The 26,324-nt window shown below is 46.6% G+C and overlaps 1 protein-coding gene across 1 annotated transcript; it reads left to right on the top strand.

The window, feature by feature from the left end:
- Positions 1–6,266: 6,266 nt before the first annotated feature.
- RAB4B (RAB4B, member RAS oncogene family) lies at positions 6,267–24,812 on the top strand. The gene is made up of 8 exons (XM_088450095.1): positions 6,267–6,437; positions 10,131–10,211; positions 14,487–14,601; positions 15,061–15,123; positions 17,460–17,614; positions 20,396–20,491; positions 21,860–21,988; positions 23,948–24,812. Exons 1-7 carry the CDS (start codon positions 6,422–6,424, stop codon positions 21,973–21,975), a joined length of 642 nt encoding a protein of 213 aa, XP_088306221.1. The 5' UTR covers positions 6,267–6,421; the 3' UTR covers positions 21,976–21,988; positions 23,948–24,812.
- Positions 24,813–26,324: the final 1,512 nt, after the last annotated feature.

Below are 26,324 nucleotides of genomic sequence, written 5' to 3'. Positions count from 1 at the left end.
GCCGACAGTCAGCAAACCTGCAATGAGGAAACCGCTAGCACCCCCGCTCTGCCGACAACACCAGTACCCTTCACTGAGAACACTGCGAGCACTGCCATTCCATGTACTGAGGACCCAGCCAGCAACCCCCGCACTGCCGACACAACCAGCAAACCTGCACTAAAGACACCGCTGGCACCCCTGCACTGTCGATACAGCCAGCAAACCTGCACTAAATACACTGCTGACACCCCCGCATTGCCGACATCACCGGTACCCTTCACTGCGGACACTTCCAGCACTGCCATTCCATGTACTGAGGACACCGTCAGCAACCCCGCTCTGCCGACACTGCTGTCACAGTAAGTACACTATTGGTGTATCCAACCCACACTGTATAACACACTGTATCCGTGTTGGAAATTAGAAACTGAACTGCCACATGTTAGTGCCACCCACTGTGTCACTTAGCTTAGTCAGCCAGCTAGCTGGATGCAACCTTTTGGCCTTAACTAGATGAAGTAAATAATATTGTGAGGTGGTCAGAATTGATTGGAAATTACTGGAAATACATGTTATTGAGGTTAATTATACTGTAGGAACAAAAATAGGCGCAGTTTATGTGATTTTAGATGTTTTTAGGATTTTTTAAGAAAACACGAACACAAAACGAAACCAATCCAGATTCAAAACCAGGGTAGATCCAGATCCAAAACCAAAACACGGGGGTCGGCGCACATTTCTAATTAGAATACTGCAAATAATAATGTATGATGCATTCATGTTATATATTGTGAAGCTTTCCCATATGCTTTCCTCTGTTGTGTGATGCAATATCCTGCTTTCTTTTAGCACAGCGCTGGAAGACTGAATCTACCCATAGCTCTCTAAGGGGTATACTTCTAAAAATGAATACTTGCGGGATATCCCAGGCTGAGAACACCCAGTTTCAAGGGCTGTCCATAATTACTAAGGGCTCTATTTATCTTTTTTTTTTTTTTTACTAAAATAATGTGAAAACTGACGTTTTTACACCCTTTTCACATTATTTTAGTTTCACTGAAATGTATTATAGGTCTTTTGGAGCAGTTTTCGTGAAAAACTACTACAAGCCCTTTAATTTGCATTTCTTTAGCAAGCAGATCGCATTTCCCATACTTGCTTTTGAGGAAACAGCTTATTGCTGATAAATGCGTCAAGTGACACACTATTCCATTGTGACATCAGCTCAGCTCTCACCACGCGTAGCAGCACTGAATCACTAACCGGTCTGCACTATACTGCCGGGAGAGAGACCCGCCGACCGACGTTCACCACAGCTCAAGCGGACGCTCTGCCCTTTGGCTCCACTTGCCGCGGATATCTTCCACCCAAAAGCCTTAGGACACTGCTGGGGAACTGGCCCATTGGGAATTCCCCCACATCCAACTTACCTGTGTTCCACCTGGAGACTGATTTATTGGCCGGCGCCCAGCGAAGATCCGATAGATCTCCTCTCCCTCGGCTCCACTTGCTGTGGCTGTCTTTCACTCAGCCGGGGATGTTGTGGAGGAGATAGCCGCTGGGATTCTCCCTCTTGATCGGGTCTGGGCCACCTCCCGATTGTAAGGTACCTTACTTATACAAACCTATTACGAACAGAGGGTCTCATTCAGACCCACTCGCGAGCGCAGGACGCTCGCAAGCGGGTCGATGTTACCCAAATGCGCATGTGCACGACGGAGGCTGCTCCGTCGTGCGCATGCGCGAGACCCGGCGAGCGACGGGGAAGCCGTTGCTCGGGGTCTCACTACAAAGGGGGCGTGCTGTCGATGGTGAGTGACAGCACGCCCCCTTTGGTGGGCGTGCCGGAGCGTGGCTGCCCAGACGAAGGCGTTCCAATGGGAACGCCTACCGTCTGGGTCAGGCCCCACTGACATCACTAGTGATGTCAGTGGAAGTGATTTTGGCTCTGATAGAGACAAAATCACTCCAGGGCTTGCGGGAGCGAGACTCTACCACTGGGTCTCGTCGCAAGCCCGATGGTCGCGATGGTCTTGACCATCGCGACCATCATCATGGACGCTCGCATAAGCTGTGGGTGGTAACTGTCATTTCTAATGCTTTTTTCACCTGCTTAGGGTTCTGATCCTTGGCATATAGAGCTGCATATATATTTTTTTATCAACTCTGGATTCATTTATACATGTTCTATATTTATTTTATTATTGTTGATTGTTTTTGAATTTGACTACTACTGTCCATTACTCACTATCAATTTTTTTTATTAAATACCTTTTATACAGTACATATCTTATCAGTTGCACTGCCTTCTTTCCTTTTCTTTTTCTCTATCAGCATTTTAGTGACTGCCTGCCAATACAGAGAGCATTATAGTGTCAGCCAGACAATACAGAGAGCAGTTTAGTGACCTCCAGACAGTACTCAGAGCATTTTTAATGGCTACCATACAATACCGCATTTTATTGACTGACATACACCACTGAAAGTTTTCTTTTGACCAGACAATATGGAGAACATTTTAGTGACCACCATATAATGCAGAGAACATCACAGCGACCACAATATAATGAAGAGAAAGTCGCTGTGACCTCCATATAATGCAGAGAGCAATGCCGTACCTGCCATATAATACACAGACCATCAGTGCCCACCACATAATGCAGAGAGTGTTGCAGTAACTGCCATATAATGCAGAGTGTAGCAGTACCTGCATATAATGCCGTGTGTCACAGTGCCCGCCATGTAATGCAGTGTTGCAGTGCCCGCCATGTAATGCAGTGTCGCAGTGTCTACCATGTAATGCAGAATGTCAGTGCCCACCATACAATACAGAGAGTCGCAGTAACCGCCATATAATGCAGAGACCATCAGTAGAAACCCACATAGAACACAGATTATATGAATACACCCTCCCACACACATATTTTGAAATGTAGCTGCAATATGTTGTAAAATAAATGATTTGACTCCTGCATCTGTACTCACCTTGTTTATTGCTCCAATAAAAAGATGTTTAAATAAAAATAAATTTGCACCCCCGTTTTACATTTTACCATTTTATACACTTTATGTTTGTATGCAATTGATATAAAAGCTTAGCTTAAAGCTAGCTGACTGGCCCCCTCACCTCTGTCAGGGACAGGCAGCTGCCAGCTCTCACTCTCTCACTTATTGTACAGCGGGTCCTTCTCCTGGCATTGCAGTGTGAGCACGTGGCGTCATCGCGTACGTTGCTTGTGTTAACTAATGGTCTACATGCTATTGCTGGCAGTGGCGCTGCTTATAACAACTTAACAAGGCAGGGAAATGATCTAGCTCTTCCCGCTAAGGTGCAGGCAATGAAATTAGGGCCTGATTTTTTTATAGAACGGCCTCCTGGCCGCTCACATAGCTGTGGAAGACCATCGCGACCATCGGGCTTGCGACGAGACCCTTGTGGTAACAGAGCCGAAATCTCTCCCACTGACATCACGAGTGTTGTCAGTGGGGCCGCCCCCAAACGGAGGCGTTCACATGGGAACGCCTCCATTTGGACAGCCACTACCCCGGCCCGCCCACCAAAGGCGAGCTGTCGACGTTGAGTGAGTGCCCGTCGCTATCCGGGTCTCGCGCATGCGCACGACCGAGCCGGCTCCATCGTGCGCATGCGCACTGGCCCACCATCGACCAGGTTGTGAGCGTACTTGCGACCGGGTCTGAATCAGGCCCTTAGTTCCGGACCAGGTGGCTGCAAATATAAATTAAATATAAATTATATTAAATTACATTTAAATTTAGGCCAGAGTTGCCTACCCTCCCGATTTTAGTGGGAGTCTCCCGATTTATAACCCACACTCCCGCTCCCCCGCAAATGCTACTGTTGCTCCCAGTTTTTCACTGCCCCCGTTAAAAATCTGGACTGTGCATGCGCGAGTCCGGAGATACCGGGGGGCGGGGCCTGCGCTGAAGACTTCATGACGCATGATGTGATGGTACCTAAGGGCCGGCCACCACGGTGCAGGGGTTATGGGTAGCGGTGGCAGCCTATCAGTGTGCGATTAGCATCTGGGTGACTGGCGGGCGGCATCAGCAGGTGACGCTGCATCATATCAGCGGGGAGCGCGGCCTCAGATCAGCGCGGGACCCGGCATTCCCAGCAGAGGTGGCAGTAATGATAGTTGGAAATTATAATAAAAACTAGTAGTGGGAACTGTGCCATGGGTACATCCATGGTGGCTGGATGATGAGTATCACAGGCATTAACTGCACTGTGAAAGGGCACTCAGTGACAGCCATCCATCCCATGGCTGTCAGTAAGTGCCCTCTCTGGGGGCAGGTAATGTCTGTGACACTCAGCACTTTCTTCCCTTTCTCCTGTCAGCATTTATTTATTTATGTTGGTCTGTGAAAATGTAGTATTCTCTTTACAGTTTACTCTGCCCTACAGTAGCCTCACAAGTACACAATGTGGCATAAATCATGTGTATTAGGTGCATACTTGCCGACATTCAGCTCCCTCCTTCCGGGAGGGGGCTGAATGTCAGCTTACAGCGGGGGGCGTGGCCGCACGTTAATGTTGTTGCGGGGCGTGGCCAGCGTGGGCCGGGGGCGTGGCCGCGAGATCGCGGCTCCGCCCCCTCTTCATAATTCCGGAGTCAACGGCATTGTAAAGCAGGGGGCGGGGCTACGATGACGCGATTCAGAGCGAATCGCGTCACCGGGCCCCCCGCTGTGGGGGTTGTGCTAGTAATTCTGCGGGGGGGTAGGGAGGGATGGCTTGCCTGCCTTCCCGGGGGACCGGGAGCGGCACCCGATAGTCGGGAGGCTCCCGGCCAAATCGGGAGGGTATGCAAGCCTGATTAGGTGGGAGCACAAGGTCCAATATGATTTTCAAATAAATTTGACCTCACCTTGCCCACAAACTTCCATATTGCTGGTACTCCCAGCACTGGGTAATTGTGTCTGTTACAGAGATGGATGCAATGGCTATATTTACACTATATTAGAGCAATTTGACATTGCGCTTTTGTATTGCGAGTCTGCATGCACAGGGAACTGATTTACAACGTTAGAGTGACAGGTAGTAAACGTATGGGGGAGGTAACGGAGTGGTCAATAAAATGCAGTGACAATAGACACACCCACAAGTGGAGCTAGACACGCCCTTTGGGCAGGGTTATGACACCCCCCAGCGGCGTGCCGTGCGAAGCACGGCACATGCTGCTACCACCTACAATCTCCCTGAAACGAGTTTTCAAAAGTAGGCAAGTATGATTTAGGCGGATCGGCAATCTGGCTAATGGGTGGTCCGGAGTATGTGCTTGTTTGGCTTTTCTTTTGTCTATGACCATTGTGTCTTATTACTAAGGATTCTGTATGGTCTGATGCATATTGGAACACTTTTGAATAGGGAACCCAAATTTATATTACTAATCCACCTAGAACTAGATTATTACAAACTACACAACTACAACTATTTATATCGGTTATGCATGCCAAGAGTTTAGTCTCAATTGAATAACCTTCAATTGTTCGGTTATTAGCCCGATATTTTTTTTCTACAATTTTAGTAGCTCTTCAGGAGGTTTCATTTTTCTAACGTAGCTTGCCCCTCAATAAAGGTTGGCGACCAATGCACTAGACGATATTTTGAACGATAACATTATCGTTTACAATATCGGCTAGTGTGAACGACCAGCGATGCGTTCTCCTGCTGGTCATTTACGATAACCCCAGTCGGCTGTACATGCAGCCCAATCTGAGGAGATCGTGAGCGATTCAATGCTGCTGAATGCAGCATGGCCCCGCTACCCTCCCTACACCCCCCTGCCGTCGTTGGCCGGCACCCCCGCCGGGCCCGCCGATGACGATATTGCCGCATACACACATTGTGTAGTGTGTATGTGGCTTTAATCTCTCCTCCATGCTTTGATAAATCCACTTCCCCCCCAAAAAATTTAATAAATAAAAAAAATGGTCACAAAAGTTTCTGCTAATACCAGGAGTGTTTTGCATTATCAGAGCCATAAAATAATCACTGAGACTATCCAGCACCTAAAGGTAAAAGTACACAATACAAACGTGTTCACACAGTAACTACTAGTAATAACCTCCTGCCTCACAAGTCACAAGACATGACGCTGCAGTACAGGTAGTAGGGAACGATGAAGCCAGAACGGCCATCTTTATTAATGTACTCTGTGTCCATGCATGGCGTCATCACGCAGAGGACGTAATATGGGCAGGATCTGTAACTGAAGGCGGAACGGCCATTTTTATTATGCTCTCTGTGTCTAGTCATTGTGTCATCACGTAAGGGACGTAGTATGGGCAGGAACTGTTAGTGAAGCCGTAACGGCCATCTTGAAGCACCAAGGAAAGATTGAGGAAGAGAGAGAGAAGATAAACCGGGGCCGGAGGAGGAGGAGAGGGCCCTGGACAGCCGAACCCACAGGAAACCATGTCTGAGACATACGGTGAGATTGTCATATCGGACTGTGTAATCTAATTAGCCATGTCTTAGTGATAGGGACTGTGGGGTGACAGGTGATGATGATCTTTCGGGGATGGAGGCTGTGGGTTGACAGGTGATGATGATCTCTCGGGGATGGAGGCTGTGGGGTGACGCGATGATGACTCAGGGATGGAGGCTGTGGGGTGGCAGTGATGAGGATGTCTCAGGGATGGAGGCTGTGGGGTGACAGTGATGAGGATGTCTCAGGGATGGAGGCTGTGGGGTGACATGTGATGATGATGCTTCAGAGTTGGAGACAGTGAGGTGATGTTCATATCTCCTGGATGTGACTGGGGTGACAGGTCACAATCTCTCAGGAATGAAGGCTGCGGGGTGACAGGTGATGCTGATGTCTCAGGGATGGAGGCTGTGGGATGACAGGTGATGCTGATGTCTCAGGGATGGAGGCTGTGGGATGATAGGTGATGCTGATGTCTCAGGGATGGAGGCTGTGGGATGACAGGTGATGCTGATGTCTCAGGGATGGAGGCTGTGGGATGACAGGTGATGCTGATGTCTCAGGGATGGAGGCTGTGGGATGACAGGTGATGCTGATGTCTCAGGGATGGAGGCTGTGGGGTACCAGGTGATGCTGATGTCTCAGGGATGGAGGCTGTGATGTGACAGGTGGTGATGTCTCAGGGATGGAGGCTGTGGGGTGACAGGTGATGCTGATGTCTCAGGGATGGAGGTTGTGAGGTGACAGGTGATGAGGATGTCTCAATGATGGATGCTGTGGGGAGACAGGTGACATTCTCAGGAATGGAGGCTGTTGGGTTACTGGTGACAATGATGTCTCAAGGATGGAGGCTGTGGGATGATAGGTGATGATGATGTTTCAGAGTTGGAGACATGTGATGTTGATATCTCATGGATGGAGACTGTGGGGTGACAGGTCACAATCTCTCAGGAATGAAGGCTGTGAGGTGACAGGTGATGGCTTAGGGATGGAGGCTGTGGGGTGACAGGTGATGATGATGTCTCAGGAATAGAGGCAGTGGGGTGACAGGTAATGCTGAGGTCTCAGGGATGGAGGCTGTGGTGTGATAGGGATGATGATGTCTCGGGGATGGAGGCTTTGGGGTGACAAGTGATGCTGATGTCTCAAGGATGAAGGCTGTGGGGTGACAGGTGATGATGTTTCAGGGATGGAGGCTTTACGGTGACAGGTGATGCTGATGTCTCAGGGATGGAGACTGGAGTGACAGGTGATGATGTCTTGGGGATGGAGGCAGTGGTGTGACAGGTGATGATGATGTTTCAGGTATGGAGGCTGTGGGGTGACAGGTGACGATGTATCAGATGGAATCGGTATAGGTGTCAGGATTTCGACGCCTATCTTTAGTCCCTTGTCGGGATGTAAGTGTCAGGATATCGGCGGGTGGGATAGTGCCCACCGGTATCCTGACTGCATCCCATATCGGACATGGAGGCTGTGGGGTGACAGATGATGATGATGTATCAGACATGCAGACTGTGGGGTGGCAAGTGATGATGTATCAGACATAGAGGCTGTGGGGTGACAGGTGATGATGTATAAGAACATGGAGGCTGTTTGGTGACATGATGATGTCTTGAGGACGGAAACTGTGGTGTTACAGGTGATGAAGACTGCGGGTTGACAATGGGGTAATGATGGTGTCTCGGGTATGGAGACTGTGGTATGATATGGATTGATGATGTTCCCTGAAGTACTTTGACCTTGAAAGGAGTGAGTGTGGTGTGATGACATTTGTGCTGTTTCAACATGTCCGTGTTTCTTCATGTGACTTCTGTGGTAAATCTGTGCGGGCAGATATTTCCTGTGTAAGAGCATGGTCTGCTGCATAATATAAACATTTCACATAAGCCCCTCCTCCGGTATGGTGACACATTTGCAGACATGAGCTGTAAGATATAATGCGGGACATTTAATAGTGGTCCTCTTTCGTGGGCGACATTTATAGAAATGTTAAACAGCTTTTATCTACAGTACTTGTCACATTTTCTGTTTAAAGGCTCTTCCCTATGCCAGGGCTGTAGTGGGTTTATGCACCCGTTTAGGTCTGAGAAATATTGCAGAGTTGGCATACTGCGAACGTAGGTGGACAAACTTTCAAATTGAATTTTTGCCTAAACACAGAGGAGGCATCCATTTTCTGGGCTAAACCAGTATGCAGGATGTCAGTATGCAGGACATCACTGAGACTCTCCCACACCAGCTATACTCAGGAGACCTGTATTAGAATTGATTGACTGCATGGGGGTTTAGCCCACAAATGGATACCACCACTGGTTAGTGACTGATGACCCACAGTGCACTGACAGAAGAGGGCTATAATACATATTGACACTGAGAAAAAAAGGGAACAATGAGTCACGGAGCCTGCCCGCCCACTCCAAGGTCACACACATAGAAGGTAGCAGTGACGCATGAAGTAAATGTCGTTCACTACAGGGACGCACACAAAATGGAGCTATGAAGCATGGAGGTCTGTGCCTCCCATTGTAGGGTAACACACACAGAATGGAGCTATGAGGTATGGAGGTCAGTCCCTCCCACTGCAGGGTAACATACACAGAGTAGAGTTATGAGGCATGGAGGTCTGTCCCTTCCACTGCAGGGTGACACACACAGAATGGAGCTATGAGGTATGGCGGTCTGTCCCTCCCACTGCAGGGAGACACACATAGAATAGCGTTATGAGGCATGGAGGTCTGTCCCTCCCACTGCAGGGTGACACACACAGAATGGAGCTATGAGGCATGGAGGTCTGTCCCTCCCGCTGCAGGGTGACATACACAGAGTGGAGCTATGAGGCATGGAGGTTTGTCTTCCCACTGCAGGGTGACACACACAGAATGGAGCTATGAGACATGGAGTTCTGTCTCTCCCACTGCAGGGTGACATACACAGAGTGGAGCTATGAGGCATGGAGGTTTGTCCCTCCCACTGCAGGGTGACACACACAGAATGGAGCTATGAGACATGGAGGTCTGTCCCTCCCACTGCAGGGTGACATACACATAGTGGAGCTATGAGACATGGAGGTCTGTCCCTCCCACTGCAGGGTGACATACACAGAATGGAGCTATGAGACATGGAGGTCTGTCCCTCCCACTGCAGGGTGACATACACATAGTGGAGCTATGAGACATGGAGGTCTGTCCCTCCCACTGCAGGGTGACATACACAGAGTGGTGCTATGAGGCATGGAGGTCTGTCCCTCCCACTGCAGGGTGACACACAGAATGGAGCTATGAGGCATGGAGGTCTGTCCCTCCCGCTGCAGGGTGACACACAGAATGGAGCTATGAGACATGGAGGTCTGTCCCTCCTGCTGCAGGGTGACATACACAGAATGGAGCTATGAGGCATGGAGGTCTGTCCCTCCCACTATAGGGTGACATACACAGAGTGGTGCTATGAGGCATGGAGATCTGTCCCTCCCGCTGCAGGGTGACATACACAGAGTGGTGCTATGAGGCATGGAGGTCTGTCCCTCCTACTATAGGGTGACACACAGAATGGAGCTATGAGGCATGGAGATCTGTCCCTCCCACTGCAGGGTGACACACACAGAATGGAGCTATGAGGCATGGAGATCTCTGCAGCTTTACTTCACATGGACACAGAAGCATTTTGTGTGTCACTGATATTTCTTTGTGGTTTCAGACTTCCTGTTCAAGTTCCTTGTTATTGGCAGTGCAGGAACAGGGAAGTCCTGCCTGCTCCACCAGTTCATTGAGAGCAAATGTAAGTATTCATTCCTGGTTATGTGTGTAAAAAAAATTATTACTGCATAAAATGCCTTATATAAATAAGATATATTTATGGAGCTAGGTGTTGGCCATAAAGTTGCTCTTCCCATGTATTACCAGTAGTAATAAGGGTATATAACGGCTAATGAAGTAGATGTCTGGTAGTTTAGTATGTGTACATGTAGCTTTCATTGCATGCAGTCGCTATACAATAGTGGTGACTCCGAGCCTCACCATTCAGGTAAGTTAGAATTTATATACCTGTCCCGGCATGCAGAACGAGTGAAATGACCACCATCCCTGAGACACTCTCCTAGCCCATACCCCTCTATTACCTCCCTGTTGGCTGTATTTAAATAATGGAAACAAACAAATGCCTGCATTCACCTAATTGTTTTGCTGTCTTCCTTACAACTCTACCTAGATATTGTCCTAACAACACTCCAAGCTGTAATACGTCTACTCATCTAATACTGTTCTGCTGACACAGCTCTCCCCAGCAATTCTGCATTAATAAATCATTTGCAGTAGCAGTTGATTGTTAGCTGGCATGTCCGCTGGCTTTAGTACTATTACATGGAATCTATTGCCGCATAGAATGAGGGAGGCATGGATTAGGTCACTACTTCTGTATAGACCTGGTCCCCCCCCAAAATGTAAAAGTTAATAACAAAGCACACCGATATAATATCCCATATTCTTTGTGACATTAATGCATTTTGGACGACTGTATGTCACCCATACCATATGTCACAGGTAATGTGCGTGGTCCCAAACCACACAAGAAACTCCTCCATACCAGTTCTGAACCTACTGCCCCCAGCCATATACCCACCAACCCCAACCTTAGAATCTCTGGCCTGTGTCACAGATGTGCGCTAATGCGATGTAACTGCCAATTTGTACGCAGCGGCCGTGCGAAAATATGCAAATGTTGCTTCCACCGGGATTTGAATTGAGACGCCCTCTGGCTGCTTTGCAGATCAGTCGATTATCAAACTTCCCTATGGACGCGGAAACGGAGACACTGGAGCCATTTTTACAGCATATGGGATCACAGTCGCAGGCTGAGACGCCCCAAAAACATTTCCGACATGCCCGTGTTTGAGTCGCCACCCCCCGTTGCCGCCCACAAAAGGTTCCTGCCTGTCAATCACTTTGCGAATAAATTTGCCAAATGCGCAATGCGACTCAGTATGCGCAGATCAATAATAATCGCTCAATTGGGTAACCAGCGGCCTTGTGTCCATCTCTGAATTAGACCGTATGTATCCACCTAGCCCTATATATCCTGTAGTCATGAAATACCATCGAGAAAGAAAAAGTTTCCAAAATTCTCATAGTAATATTTTAGTTTTGGGCCTTATTACTGCATAAGACCTGTACAAAGTACACAGATTTGATCATGCTATACTTGAGAGGGGTACAGTACATTTCGTTGACATGTATCGTGTCAACATGTTTACCATGTCTACATTCAACATGTTGGCACTGATGAAATGTTGACATACTCAGAATGTTGACATACTCAGAATGTTGACAAAATAGAGTCTTCCAACCAGTGGCGGCAGAGCCGTTCAGCTCTGGCGGTGCAGCGAGATCTTGTGGGTACGGCGATGTCAGGTGATGAAGAGTTCCGGTGGTGTCATTCGGTCTAACCGTTTAGGGGGTTAGTACGATAACCCCTAACCTTCCCCCAGCCTAACTCTGCAGAATGTTTTCATTTCACATCTCGGACATTCTGGTGTCCACAAGACTGTTGACATTTTGAAAGCAGACATGGTGACTGATGTCGCCGGTTTAAGGTTGATGTGTGCTTCTGCGTTTACACGGATTGCCTATAAGTAACATTTGGAGACATCATGGAAAAGTGTATTTCCTTTCAATGTCCCCTATATTTTCTCCCTATAAACCCCCCCCCCCCTAAAAAAAAAAAAGAGAAGTTATTTATTCCAATGTGCTTCCAAATGAAAGACTGGTCTGTTCTAAAGAAAAGGCTCCACAACAATTTTTTGGACTGGCTAGAAAATGTTTCAGAAAAGAGAAAAGAATTTGAACACTTTATTCCTAACAGCAAATACATTAAATAACGTCATTGCACTGGATTACAGCAGCAATACAACCACATTAGTCAATAAGCTCTATATTCGACCTGTGAGATTTTTATTGACCGATTACCATTGGTCCGTGCTACCAACCACCAACAACCATTGGTGTCTGTTTGCTGCATGACGTGTCAGCCCAAAGCCCTAGTCCGTATATGTCATGGGAACTGGTATGATTTACCCGACTCCAGCATCCCGGCAGCGTGGAAATCCCGATCGCCTCAGGTAAGTATTAGCCAACCTAATTCTACCCCCTAACCCTAACCCTCCCTTAGGGGTGCCTAAACCTAACCCCCCCTTTACCGCTGCCTAAACCTAAGTCCCCCGGGGGGGGTGCCTAACCCCCCCTTCCCCTAGCCTAAACCTAACCTCCCAGGGGGGGGGGGGGGTGTGTGCCTAATCTCGAACCCTAATATCGGCATATCGACGCCTGTCTTTAGACCCTTACCGGGATATGACAGTCGCGAAGTCGGCTGTCGGGATTTGGTCCGCCGGCTTCCCAACTGCATAGCATTTCATGGTCCTACAATGACCAGGTGATAGAAATCACGCAGGCTGTATAAAGCAGTTATGGACTTTTGTTTGTATTACTACTGTCATCCAGTAGAATTGTTATACTCCAAGTTATTTGCTGTATTTATAGTGAATTTAGTGCTCTTTCTTGTATGGAATACTGAATTGCTTTCATTACGCTCAGCTGCCAGGAGTGCTATTTGAACAAAATTGTTCCACCTTGTAAACAGTGTTCCAGGCTCACATATAGATAGAAACAATGTTGATTTATGCACGCATGATACAAAGTAAACTTTAGCTTAATACTAAATGGATGTTTTGTAGGGCATACTACAATCCTAAAGGAGTTGGGGGGAGATGTATTCAACCTTGGAAAGTGATAAAGTACCAACCAATCAGCTCCTGTCACTTTACAGGCTGTATTTGAAACATGGCAGGAGCTGATTGGTTGGTACTTAATCTCTTGCCAAGGCTTAGTACATCTCTCCCTTGGTCTTCATGGTTTGAATAGAAGGTCTAGCATTGACTGACAGGGAAAGCAATTTAAATAGACCCATTACAATGTGTTGCTCTAGTTCGGTATAGTAATGAAAGTCATTATTTCTAAGTTTATTATATATCGTTTATTGCTTCATTTGATCTTTGCACAGATCACCAAATAATTACTACTAAGAATTTGTGACATGCAGTACACAATAATCTCTACAGCACATGGGGGTAGGTTTATCAAACTTTCTGAAAAGGAGAAGTGGAGGCGTTGCCCATATCAACCAGTCAGGTTCAACCTATTATTTATCAGTATATTCTATAAAATGATAGCTAGAATTTGATTGATTGTTATAGCAATCATCTTAACTTCTCCTTTTTAGAAGGTCTGATAAATCTCTTCCTAAATCTTAACTTGTATATTGTACACCAGAAAATTTTTAAAGAACAGTGTCTTTAGTAGGACATGCTGTATATAATCAGAGCCTAAACTGCTAGCCACCTGGAACTGTTTAATTATCTCTATGGATCAAGGTCAATATGACGTCACATAAGAGTAACATTTAATCTCTTTTAAACACATACCAATATTTTTGAGAAATCCTTTTTTTTTTTTTTTTAATAATTTTTCAGTAACTAAATGCAAGTTTCGTAACCATAAATGGATTACAGCAGTTAATCCATTAATCCAGAAAAATGATTCCCTGCTAAATTGCTAAATAGCCGCACTCCCAAAACATATGGATTGGTCATGCAGAGGCAGCAAAGTACAACCTGTCATTTGATTGTTAAACTGTGTCTACACCTGGCATTACCTGGGTGCTACACCTGGCATTACCTGGGTGCTACACCTGGCATTACCTGGGTGCTACACCTGGCATTACCTGGGTGCTGTCATCAACCATAAAAGAAGCGCTGATCTTACTTACAGGTTCTTGCCGTAAAGGAGGCTGATTACACAGGGTCATTTTGTTACTGAAGTGCTTTATTATGAAAGTTTGGAACACTGTAGACTTAGGCCACAGTTACAAGGAAACCTTCATGTATTACAAAGGGTTGGGGGCACACGTATAGCCCACCATTGTTTAGTCATCTTGCTCACAGTTACTGATCACCGTCGCATATTCTGCCTCTCTCTTTTCATCTGTTTTCTCTTTGTCTCCTAGTTAAACAAGACTCTAATCACACAATCGGTGTGGAGTTTGGTTCCAGGATTGTGAATGTTGGCGGTAAATCTGTTAAGCTGCAGATCTGGGATACAGCCGGACAGGAGAGATTTAGGTGTGTTGTGTAAGGTCTCAACCCCTGGCCCTGTCAAGTCCTTTCATAACCCCTACCCCTGCTTCCAACCAGTTTTGCAGAACACTGAACAGGCCTGTTTTCCTCATTAGTCTTCATTGAAAGGGTCTGATGCTCAGAACAGGGCATGATCCCTTCCCCAGTTCTTCTATTAGACTTCCGGGAACAATATGATTTATTTCCTTAGGCCTACCTAAACGGTGCCATTGCTCTACTGCACAGATCAAATTCTATCCTTCTCTGTCCTGTAGAGAAGGACTAACCGCCTTCCCATGCCCATCAGGGTCTGCCTCCCCCCCCCCATTCCCTCCTTCCTATCCTTGTGTCCCTCACACAAGTGAAAATAGGAGCTAGATTTAGATCATGGTGTAAATGCAGCAAACACAAGTGAGTTATGAGAATATGTGATGCTATCTTGCCTAATTTATGCCTTTCTAACAGGTCAGTCACCCGCAGTTACTATAGAGGAGCAGCAGGGGCACTGCTGGTCTACGACATTGCAAGGTGAGTTCCTGCTGCACCTGAGAGCTCAGATACAGATCTTTCCACGCAAGGAGATATCTCGGCTGTTACAGCATGTCCCTCTAGTTCTGGGCTCTCTGTGTCCTGTCAGATCCTGCCAATTATATGTGGACAAAGGCTCCTGTTAGACCTGTTTTGGGCCTTGGCGTTGCAGTTAATAATTGCTCTAAATCCAGGTTTTGGAAGCTGACATATGACACTAACATGCTGTAGTGAAGAACATATAATGTGTAGTTTATTGAGAGAACAATGCGTCAGCTCTGACTGATCTAATGAGCGCAATAAATGTCGGAATTGTCACTTTAAAAGAAAAGTCTTAAGGTAACAGACTCTTCTATAGCTGATCTTATTTTTTATTTATATATACAATTATTATTGTATTTCATCCATCCAGCTAGATAAATGCTGGGAAATAGGTGTCCACAGGTTCCATATAATTAATTGGATGGAAATAGCTGTAGAATTTAACAGTCCTTCCCCTATTTGTAGTCCCTGGGATTGCTCTATTGCTCTTACAGTCAGGGGGAGGGAAGATGTGAGTAGGAGGACCAATCACAGCGTAACTAGATAATAATGCGGTTTGACCATGTGAAAGGTGGCAGATAATTTATATACAGACTTACTAGGGAGATCCATTTACTAGCCATGTACGCGGAGTGATGTAACGGTCAGGTCAAGGAATCTCGGAGGGATGTGCAGAAAAATTAACGAAGCTTGCCTATTTTATTAAGTGATAACGTGCGCAGTCAGACACCACAGTGATGGCCGGCGGCACATCGCTAGGAATTTAATATGTTCCACTGGGCATAAACTGCATTAATTGCCCATTACAAGTGACTGATCCTGTTCGTACTATGGGCCTGGTTCAGATATGTACGTAAACCCGATGGTTTACGTACATATCCGATTTTGGTGGGTCTGCACACGTGCGGCTTACTTTCAATGGCCATTCTGAGCGGCCAAAGGTGCGACTGTGTACGCAAGCTGCTAGTGGACGTCTCAATACTGTACAAATTCTGGCGGCTGCTGCATTTGCATATTATCGCACAAGCTCTGCGTATGGAAATTGAAGCCGCGCATGCATTAGTGTGGACCTCTGAATCAGGCCGTAAGTCTTCTGCGTTTCATTATCATGTACAATGCAGGCTTTTTTTTGACGACATGCTGCACCGTGCACTTACACGCACTTGTGGTTAGCTAATACATTGTTTGATTGAGCACCGGTAGGTGACTTGGGCGTAATGGCTGGATATATGTAGATGAGTGAGTTCACACAACTCGCTTGAAACCAAGACTCAGAAGATCATGCTAGATACAGTCTGCTTTAGAGTGTATCCAACCAATTGATGGAGGTAGGATAGCCGTATATCTGACAAACAGCCTTTATGGCCTGTTTTGCACATTTAACGTCATAAAAAAAGCTTAAGGAACAATAAATAAAGAGGTTCATTGTGTTGTGACAGAACTGTGAGTAGAAATTGAGATTTTCTGGTCATGCAAAATCTACCCCTGTATCTTGTTAGGTTTTTTCCCCTTGCTGCTACGTAATGCCATGAAAGGGAGGACATAGACTCAGTGGCTTTATTATAATATATAATAATCCTACGAGGTCTGTCCCGAGTCAGAGTGTGCTCCCCCTTCTCTCCTCACCAATGACTCCCACTGCAGGGTCAGAGACGCAGAGAGAACCCTTGACCTGGCTAGTGGCATATAAAGGAAGCATTGGTGGTTCCCAGACTCTGTCATCAAGGCACCTTAACAGTCTAGGTTTTAAGGATATCTTTGCTTGAGCACAGGTGACTTATTTAATACCGAATTGATTTAACCATCTGTGCTCAACCATGAATATCCTAAAATCCTGGGCCGTTGGGAGCCACTGTCAGTGAGATTGTGTCCTCAAGTACTTACATTTAATGAGTTGGTCCATTTGGTAGCATTCCCCAACCACCACACTCTTTTCGTGGGTATATTTTCTAAAGTGCAGGTTTTTAGAAGTGGAGATGTTGCCCATAGCAACCAATCGGGTTCTACTTCTCATTTATTTAGCACCTTCTAGAAGATAATAGCTAGAATCTGATTGGTTGCTATGGGCAACATTTACACTTCTAAAAACTTGCACTTTAGTAAATATACCTCGTCATGTCATGTCATTCTAACTATAAACAACGATTGTTCTGCACAAAGAATTGTTTGGTCTTGTAGCTGTGTGTTCGGCCTTTGTTTCCACTATGTAAAGAGCGTGTAATTCCTAAATTTAAGCTACAGCTTTGAAACTTGGTGTTTTGTGTACTGATATCGTCTCTATGTCGTTCTCATAGTCGGGAGACTTACAACTCCCTGACCAACTGGTTGACTGATGCCAGGACACTGGCCAGCCCCAACATCATCATCATTTTATGCGGAAACAAGAAGGATTTGGATGCGGAACGAGAGGTGACTTTTTTAGAAGCATCACGATTTGCCCAAGAGAACGGTAAGATACCAGATAGGGAATAAAACAAAACCCGCATCATTATATGCATTATTGGCTGGATCATAAGTCACGAGGATGCAGCCTGTCCATTCACTAGGGACCAGTTCCTGATGAATGATTAGCTATGAAGTGCATCAGTCACGTGGCTGGTTCCTGGGCTGCATTACCGCGAGTATTGATTCAGCCTGCAAACTAATTGTGTTACAGATGTATGTTCGATTATCAACCCACTTTCAAACATACAAATAGTAGGGAACATTTATAAATGTAAAAAAAACCACGTGCACAATAATGTTCCCACCATCAGAAAAAAATCCACAATTCAGTGCAGAAATGGCCCGCACTTAAGCTGGGTACACACTAAACGTTGTGTATACTCAGCCATACGACCACCTTGCCGAAGGGCTGACATATCGGGCAGTCCGTACACACTGGGCGATTCGGTGCTCGACCAACCGATATGCCGGTCCTCCCGCATTAGCGCTGCATGGGATAGTCAGCTGCATCGCCTGATCTTACATAAGATCAGGCGATGAGGCTGACGACCCCACACTACACATTTTTAACGATTTGTCATTCCGATGTGTCGGAATCGGCCAAATCATTAAAGATATCGTGTAGTGTGTAGGGGCCTTTACTAAAGTCACAGTATCTGCTTTAAAAAATCTCCCACCAAACAAAACTTGCGCTGGTTAGTGGACACGTACGGGGCAAATCATTACACAGTGCTGTGCATGGACCAGTGCCATAACATTTGGGTGCAGGAAATCCACAACCAATATCTTTACTAATCTTTCCTCGCATTCCATAGAGGTGCACAGGAAAATGATCGACGATTGCCTAACCCAGTGGTTCCCAAACTTTTTTGAATCACGGCGCCCTACAGTATCAGCATTGTTTTCACGGCACCCCTAAGCCAAAAGTTTGTTATTGAGAAATTCAGAAATAAATGTAGTAAAGTGAAGTAAATTGTGCTACCTGTCATCCTTAGGCTCAGTTATGTGGTGATGGACAGGTTTGCGCTTCTGCTTGTCCACATATTTACATTACAGTGAACATAAATCATTTTATTTTGTGCTGGACCACCATCCTGAGGCACCCGTGCAAGTGTCTTTAGGCACCCCAGGGTGCCACGGCGCACAGTTTGGGAACCACTGGCCTTACCTACATAGTAAATGGTACAGATGTGTCCTCATACACCTAGCCTCAATAAGCAGCGAAAGACTCCTGGCACGAGTGAGTTGCCAGGTCCCGCGCTACTCGACTTGTGCCAAGTGTCTTTTTTACCCGAAAATGCGCCGAGTTGAAAACTGATGCGACAAACAGCCTCAGGAGACTGCACTGATTCATTTAATCTGTGGGTCTCATTCAGACCCGCTCGCAAGCGCAGGACGCTCGCAAGCGGGTCGATGGTACCCAAATGTGCATGCGCACGACGGAGGGAGCTCCGTCGTGCGCATGCGCGAGACCCGGCGAGCGACGGGGTAGCCGTCGCTCGGGGTCTCGCACCAAAGGGGGCGTGCTGTCGATGGTGAGTGACAGCACGCCCCCTTTGGTGGGCGTGCTGGGGGCGTGGCTGCCACACGGAGGCGTTCCCATGGGAACGCCTACCGTCTGGGGCCGGACTCACTGACATCACAAGTGATGTCAGTGGGAGTGATTTTGGCTCTGATTAGAGCCAAAATCACTCCAGGGCTTGCGGCAGCGAGACCCTACCGCAGGGTCTCGTCGCAAGCCCGATGGTCGCGATGGTCTTGACCATCGCGACCATCATCATGAACGCTCACATAAGCTGTGGGTGGTTACCCACAGCTCTGCGAGCGTCCAAGAGGCCGCTCCAAGTTTAGGTAGGAGGGCCCTGATTCAGAGCGAGCGGTCTGGTCAGAGCGTCCGGGTCTGAATCAGGCCCTGTATACGAAGCACAATGGACCTTGGTGTGGAAGAATGCCGTGGCTGCAGCATCGTAGCACTTTGTACACAGGTTCAGACTCGGTCGCACACACATTTACAAGTTTTGTATATCAAAATGACCAGCGCAGTCTCCTGAAGCGGTTTGTCATATCTGCGCGCAACTAACGCCGCGTACACACTAGACAATAAAAGTGAACGATAACGATATAGTTCAACAATATCTCATTCATATCGTCTGGTGTGTATGGTCTGAACGGCCAACGATGCGCACTCCCGCAGGTCGTTAACGATATCCCCAGTCGGCTGTACATGCAGCCCAATCTGAGGATATCTTGAGCGATGCCGTACTGCCGAATGCAGCATGGTCCCGCTCCCCCCAACCCGTCGGCATCGGCAGGTGTGTATAGAGTTGGATGGAACCTGGCGCGCTGAGAGGGGCTGTTTGGCGAGACTGCAGCAGTAGTGTATGAGGACACATCTGTAATGTGCGCAGCTGGACCTCGCAGTGATGTCTATCAACATATTGCTCTCAACTGAACGTCCTTCATGGTATGGTCTTGTCTTCAGCTGTCAGGAATATGGTGATAGATTTTAAAGTTCATGAGGGAATTGTAGTTTATAGGCTCTATTGATAAACGAGACCTTACTCAGGGTAAATAAAATCCCTGACCTATGGATTTGCAAACAATTACAAGAAACTGACCATCCAGTAATTATGTAACTCCTAAATGCTGGGTCTGTACAGTGAGCAGATCTCTCCTTTACAGGAAGTATATTTAAGACTTATAGGCACAATTTTGTACTGTTCCCAGTAAGCTGTTTAATTACCATATAAAAAATGTTCTTTATGAATGTTTCTTCCTTTTCCAGAGCTGATGTTTTTGGAAACTAGCGCTCTAACTGGAGAGAACGTGGAGGAAGCTTTCTTGAAATGTGCCCGGACGATTTTAAGTAAAATAGAATCAGGTAGGAGTTATTGTTACTGGCGTGTCACATGACACCCACCGGCATGCTACATATATGTATGATTTGGCGGTATACAACTGTAAAGCTGTGTACAAACGATGTGTACCGGAACGATATGGCGGCTGACATATCCTATCCTGGGTACACATTGGAACGATGTAATGACCAACGGCCGTCCTTCATTAACATGTATGGAGCTGCAAATTATATCGTCAGAAGTGATGTACAGCACATCAAATCTGATGACATTGCTTGCGACCACGGGAGAGCGCATATCGTGAATACACACTGCACGATATGTCACTACGATTTGCCCAAATTGTAACGACATAGGGCCTGATTCAGACCCACTCGCGAGCGGCTGTCCGCTCGCAAGTGGGTCGATGTTATGCACTGAGCATGCGCACGACGGAGGGAGCTCCGTCGTGCGCATGCGCCAGACGCGACGAGCGAAGGAAAGTCCTTCGCTCGTTGTGTCCGATCAAAGGGGGCGTGCTGTCAATGTTGATTGACAGCACGCCCCCTTTGGTGGGCGTGCCGGGGGCGTGCCTCCCTGACGGGGGCGTTCCCACGGGAACGCCTCCCGTCAGAAGCCGGCCCACTGACATCACTAGTGATGTCAGTGGGAGTGATTTTGGCTCTGATAGAGCCAAAATCACTCCGGAGCTTGCGGTTGAAAACCTCAACCGCAGGCTCCGGCTCGCAATTTCGATGGTCTCGACCATCGCGGCCATCAAAAAGCACGCTCGTATAGCCTGTGGGTGGTGACCCACAGCTATACGAGCGTCCAGGAGGACGCTCCATGAAAATGGAGCCCGGCCCTCATTCAGAGCGTACGGCTCTGAATGAGGGCCATTGTCTCAGTGTGTACCCAGCTTAACAGTTGTTTGAAAAGAAAATAGATTCTGTTATAACTTGTGCTACACATCTAACTCAGGTGAGACTCTACCAGATGATAAATACATGGTAGCAGGCCAGGATCCAACACAAACGGCTGTCTAGACCTTGGCAATAGCTACACCCCATACCAGTCGCTTGTATGCAGTTGCAGCAGCCGTTTTGTGGATTGAACCAATATATTCAGCCTATCTGTTAGGAGCTAGTGAGCTTTGTCAGGAACGGTAAGATAGAAATATGAAGTATATATAGTGGTACAGTTTATGTATTATAAAGGCACAAATGTCTCAGATCTGCTGTTGTCCTCCTCCTGTACAGACCTCTTTGTCTCTTTGATCAGGAATCTAGGGTAACTGAATGAATGATGTACTCAGTTACAGGAGCATATCCTCACTACTACTGGTAATCCAGACGCATCTCTTTATTAAAACCTATGTTTCTTACATCTAATTTTCTCTTGTGGTTCCTCAGGGGAGCTGGATCCGGAGAGGATGGGATCTGGAATCCAGTATGGAGAAGCCTCCCCGCGACACACAAGACACACGCATGGAACGCAGCTGCAGAACAGACAGCAGTGCAACTGTTAAGGAAGCGAGCTAGGTAAATAGCAGGTTATGAATGCCATGGTAACTAAGTGCTCGTTCTGCTTCTGAACCACAAAGATAAGGTAACACTGAGGCAAAAATTATTGTTAGGGAAAATTTCCGATGAAAGAGGGTCTCCCATATTACCCCTTGTAGTGCCACCAGTGCAGGATTCACGGTGCTGTCTGTTCATCACGTAGGATGCCATCACAGTAAATAATGCGAGCCACAGTGTAGGCCTTTGGTGAGCCGGGAGGTTCATGGTTTACCTGTAAATATTGGTTGGGTGTCTTCCTGAACATCGGATCGTTAATTACTTGAACAAGGTGTTTGGGTTAAAGTCACTCTCATGAGCTGACTCCAGTTCTGGCTCTCAGCTTGCAGCCATGGCCGTGCTTCTTGTAAGGCTGTTGTGGCATGACACAATTCTTGCTAGTTTTTTTTATAAGTTATGTTTTTATCTGGTTAGCTTGTTCCCCATGTTCCTCTCTCACATGACTAGCTTGTGGCCTGCCTCAGCTTTTGCCTGGCTAGCATGTTGCCCCGACTCTGTTCTAGCATGTTTCCCTGGCTCTGCTCTCGTTTGGCTATCATGATGCCACGGCTCTGCTTTTGTCTACTCTTGACTGGCTAGCCTGTTGCTACAGCCCTGCTCTCACTTGGCTATCATGTTGCCCAGGCTCTGATCTCGCTCTGCTCTCAACTGACTGTCGTGTTGCCCTGGGTCTGCTCTCAACTGACTAGCTTGTTGCCCCGGCTCTGCTATCAACTAACGTGTTGCCACGGCTCTGCTCTCGACTGGCTAGTGTGTTGCCACGGCTCTGCTCTCGACTGGCTAGTGTGTTGCCACGGCTCTGCTTTCGACTGGCTAGTGTGTTGCCACGGCTCTGCTCTCGACTGGCTAGTGTGTTGCCACGGCTCTGCTCTCGACTGGCTAGCGTGTTATTGTGTGTGTGTGTCTCATTTGTTTATGTGCATGGAAGGGATGGGTAAATTGGGGTGTTGCAAGGAAACTGCGTTATTGGGAGACTGTCTGGTGTATGTGATGTTTAGTGTGAATGGGTAGCGTATGGGCAGAACATAGGGTAGTGATTTGGAGGATATAGAGGGATAGTTGGAGATGGAGGCTGTTGCATGGAGTAGTGAAGACTTAGATGGAGGGTATGGATGGAACAATTGGGTATGGAGGCTGTTACATGGGGTAGTGAGCAGTTAGTATGAGGGTATGGATGGGGAAGTTGGGGATGGAGACTTTTACATTGGATAGTGAACAGTTATTTGGAGAGTATAGATGGAGAAGTTGTGAATAGAGGCTATTACATGGGGTAGTAGAGAGTTATTTGTAGGGTATAGATGGAGAAGTTGTGAATAGAGGCTATTACATGGGGTAGTAGAGAGTTATTTGTAGGGTATAGATGGAGAAGTTGTGAATAGAGGCTATTACATGGGGTAGTAGAGATTTATTTGTAGGGTATAGATGGAGAAGTTGTGAATAGAGGCTATTACATGGGGTAGTAGAGAGTTATTTGTAGGGTATAGATGGAGAAGTTGTGAATAGAGACTATAACATGGGGTAGTAGAGAGTTATTTGTAGGGTATAGATGGAGAAGTGAATAGAGGCTATTACATGGGGTAGTAGAGAGTTATTTGTAGGGTATAGATGGAGAAGTTATGAATAGAGGCTATTACATGGGGTAGAAGTTGGGAATGGCGGCTTATACACTAGATAGTAGTGTGTTTATATGTTAGTGTGTGGGTTTGTATGGGTTAGTAGGATATGGGTGGGCGGAACATGGAGTACTGGAGGGTTATTGGAAAGGTGTGTCTGGGCTAAGCAAAGGGGAGTATTACATGGGGTAATGAAGAGAGATTCGGAAGTTTTGTGTAGGGTAAATGTAGGGGTTACATGTGGTACAGAAGGGGGAAGGGGGCCTTGTATTGAATTAATATGAATATTGTGTTTTTCTCTCTACAGAAACTTGTCAATGACTATTTTGTCTAGAAGGAGAACCACTTTTCTTCACATCCCCCAGGATTAGACTGCACGGACCCCTGACTTGCACTTGCACCCATCCTATATGAAGGATACCCTACTTGTCTCTTCCTATGGCCTTGTGTTTAGAAGCCCCCTATGACGGCCTGGCTCCTGATACGGCTCTTAACGCACCCTAAATGTTGGAGATCCCACAGCCAGAATGTATCTGCCACATACCTCCTCCCAGGTGGAGGAACAGCCAAAAAATGTGATGAATGATTCTGCCATCTACAGTGCCAGAGGAGCTCCATCCTTCCGTCCATGGCAGGGGGCTGACCACTCTTTGCCTCAGAGTACCATACTCATTATCTTTGTCCCACAATGCTTTGCTGCTCAACAAATGTAGCGTTTTCTGTGCTGTCATTTAATAACTTTATTCATCCTGGGAGACTACAGAACCGCTCCAAAGTAGCCCTTCACCTTCCCCTAAAGGTCCCAGTCCTGCTTTGCACACCACCCAGGCTGGCAAACGGTTAATTTATATATACATTACAGCCATATCTGTTCTGTCTCTTTTTTTTTTTTGTAGATTACTCAAAAAGTTCACTTCAAAATTTTTTTTCTCTATTTTTTTTTTTTAATGACAAAAATGATAACTATAGATTCAACACCTTCCATAAGCCATTATACCGTTTTTTTCTTTTATTTTAAGGTTCACAGTAGAAGCGACTGGTGTGATCTGTGTGAGAAATGTCATTTAAATAGTTATGCCTGGGATGGAAGCAAGACAACGTAATATACATTTATCTGTGCGTGTTATAAATACATCATGTATTAAATAAAACATATGTATTATTTATCCAGACTGAACCCTGAACTGGGCATTTATTTGAAAGTCCCCTGGTGCTGAGCGACTGCGTGGGGAGGTGCCAATCTCTGCTGAATCTGCCCATTCTATTTTGCATACAGCAAATAACTTTTTTCCCTAGTGCAGTTTAGAAAATGACAGTAAACATGCGAATGGCTGCAGCAAGAATTCATGGTTGCACCATTCAATGCAATAAAGTGCGCTCCATCTGTAGATTGCCTGTAGTGTATCAGGATTGGTGGCAGGAAAGAAGGGAGACATGCTGTAGATATATGCTATAGGATGAAGCGTTTTTGGAAGACATACTGTACCCAGCGTGATGCACAGATAATGTTTATATTCTATTGTTGTATAAATTTAGTCTTTCTAAGACGGATCCGCAACTGGAGCTATCGGCACCTCAGGATCCAGGCAGAGGTGGCAAGGTGCCCAAGTGATGGAAGAGCATTTAACAATCACAACCAATATCATTATCGTGTAATGTAACTTCCATCTAAGCAATGGGGAACAATAGGGGGCTGACAGCGGCAAATGTGTATATTTGCACAGCGCAAGGCTACCCTGTAGCCAACAGCTGCTTCTGATACTATACTGAATCAGAGTGCGTTGGTACAACTGGAAGAAAGAATAGCAGTTATGTATAGGGTTAATGTATATTCAGGAGAGTGTGATTACAGGTGTTATCGCATATTTATGTTACCGATATCACTGACATTTTACCGGGATGTAGTTATTATCCTGGCGCTCAGAATGTCAGTGCCGGCATCCCGACAGTAAGTATTGGGGTTAGGGGATGGGTTAGGGTTAGGCACTAGGGGGAGGGTTAAGTATAGGCTGTGGGGAAGAGGGGGAGGAGGATAGGTTTAGGCACTAGAGCACAGGTTCTCAAATTCGGTCCTCAGGAACCCACACAGTGCATATTTTCCAGGTCTTCTCACAGAACCACAAGTGATATAATTAGCTCCACCTGTGGATCTTTTAAAATGTGTCAGTGAATAATGACTACACCTGTGCACCTGCTGGGTGACCTGGAAAATGTGACCTGTGTGGGGTCCTGAGGACTGAGTTTGAGATCCTGTGCACTAGAGGGTAGGGGAAGGAGAGTATACTTACCTCCTTCTGTCGGGATTGTGACCCTGACGGGATGCTGGCGTCAGGATTCCGAGCACAGGCATCCCGTTCCCAACCCATTTTACCAATTCACAAAAAGCCACAAAGTACATGTGGGATGTAGCCCCATCTTATTTCTCTAAGGCAGAGTTACCCAAACTCCGCTATTACACTCCAGGTTTTAAGGATAATCCATACTTGAGCTCAGGTACCTCTAACCATTTGATTTAACCATCTGGAATCCTTAAAACCTGGACTGTAATGGCTGAGTTTTTTAAACTCTGACCCTGATTCAGAGCCGGACGTTCTTTCAGAGCGCTCTCTCTGAATCGGGGTGGCATTTTTTTTTTTCAGAGCTGGCCTCCTGGCTGCTCGCTAAGCTGCGAGCGGCCTGGTGAT

The sequence above is a fragment of the Taudactylus pleione genome, unplaced genomic scaffold, assembly GCF_031769625.1.
Source record: "Taudactylus pleione unplaced genomic scaffold, aTauple2 ptg000507l, whole genome shotgun sequence".
NCBI lineage: Eukaryota > Metazoa > Chordata > Amphibia > Anura > Myobatrachidae > Taudactylus > Taudactylus pleione.
The sequence above is the reverse complement of the archived record's forward strand: the minus strand, read 5'-3'. Positions and strand labels throughout refer to the sequence as shown.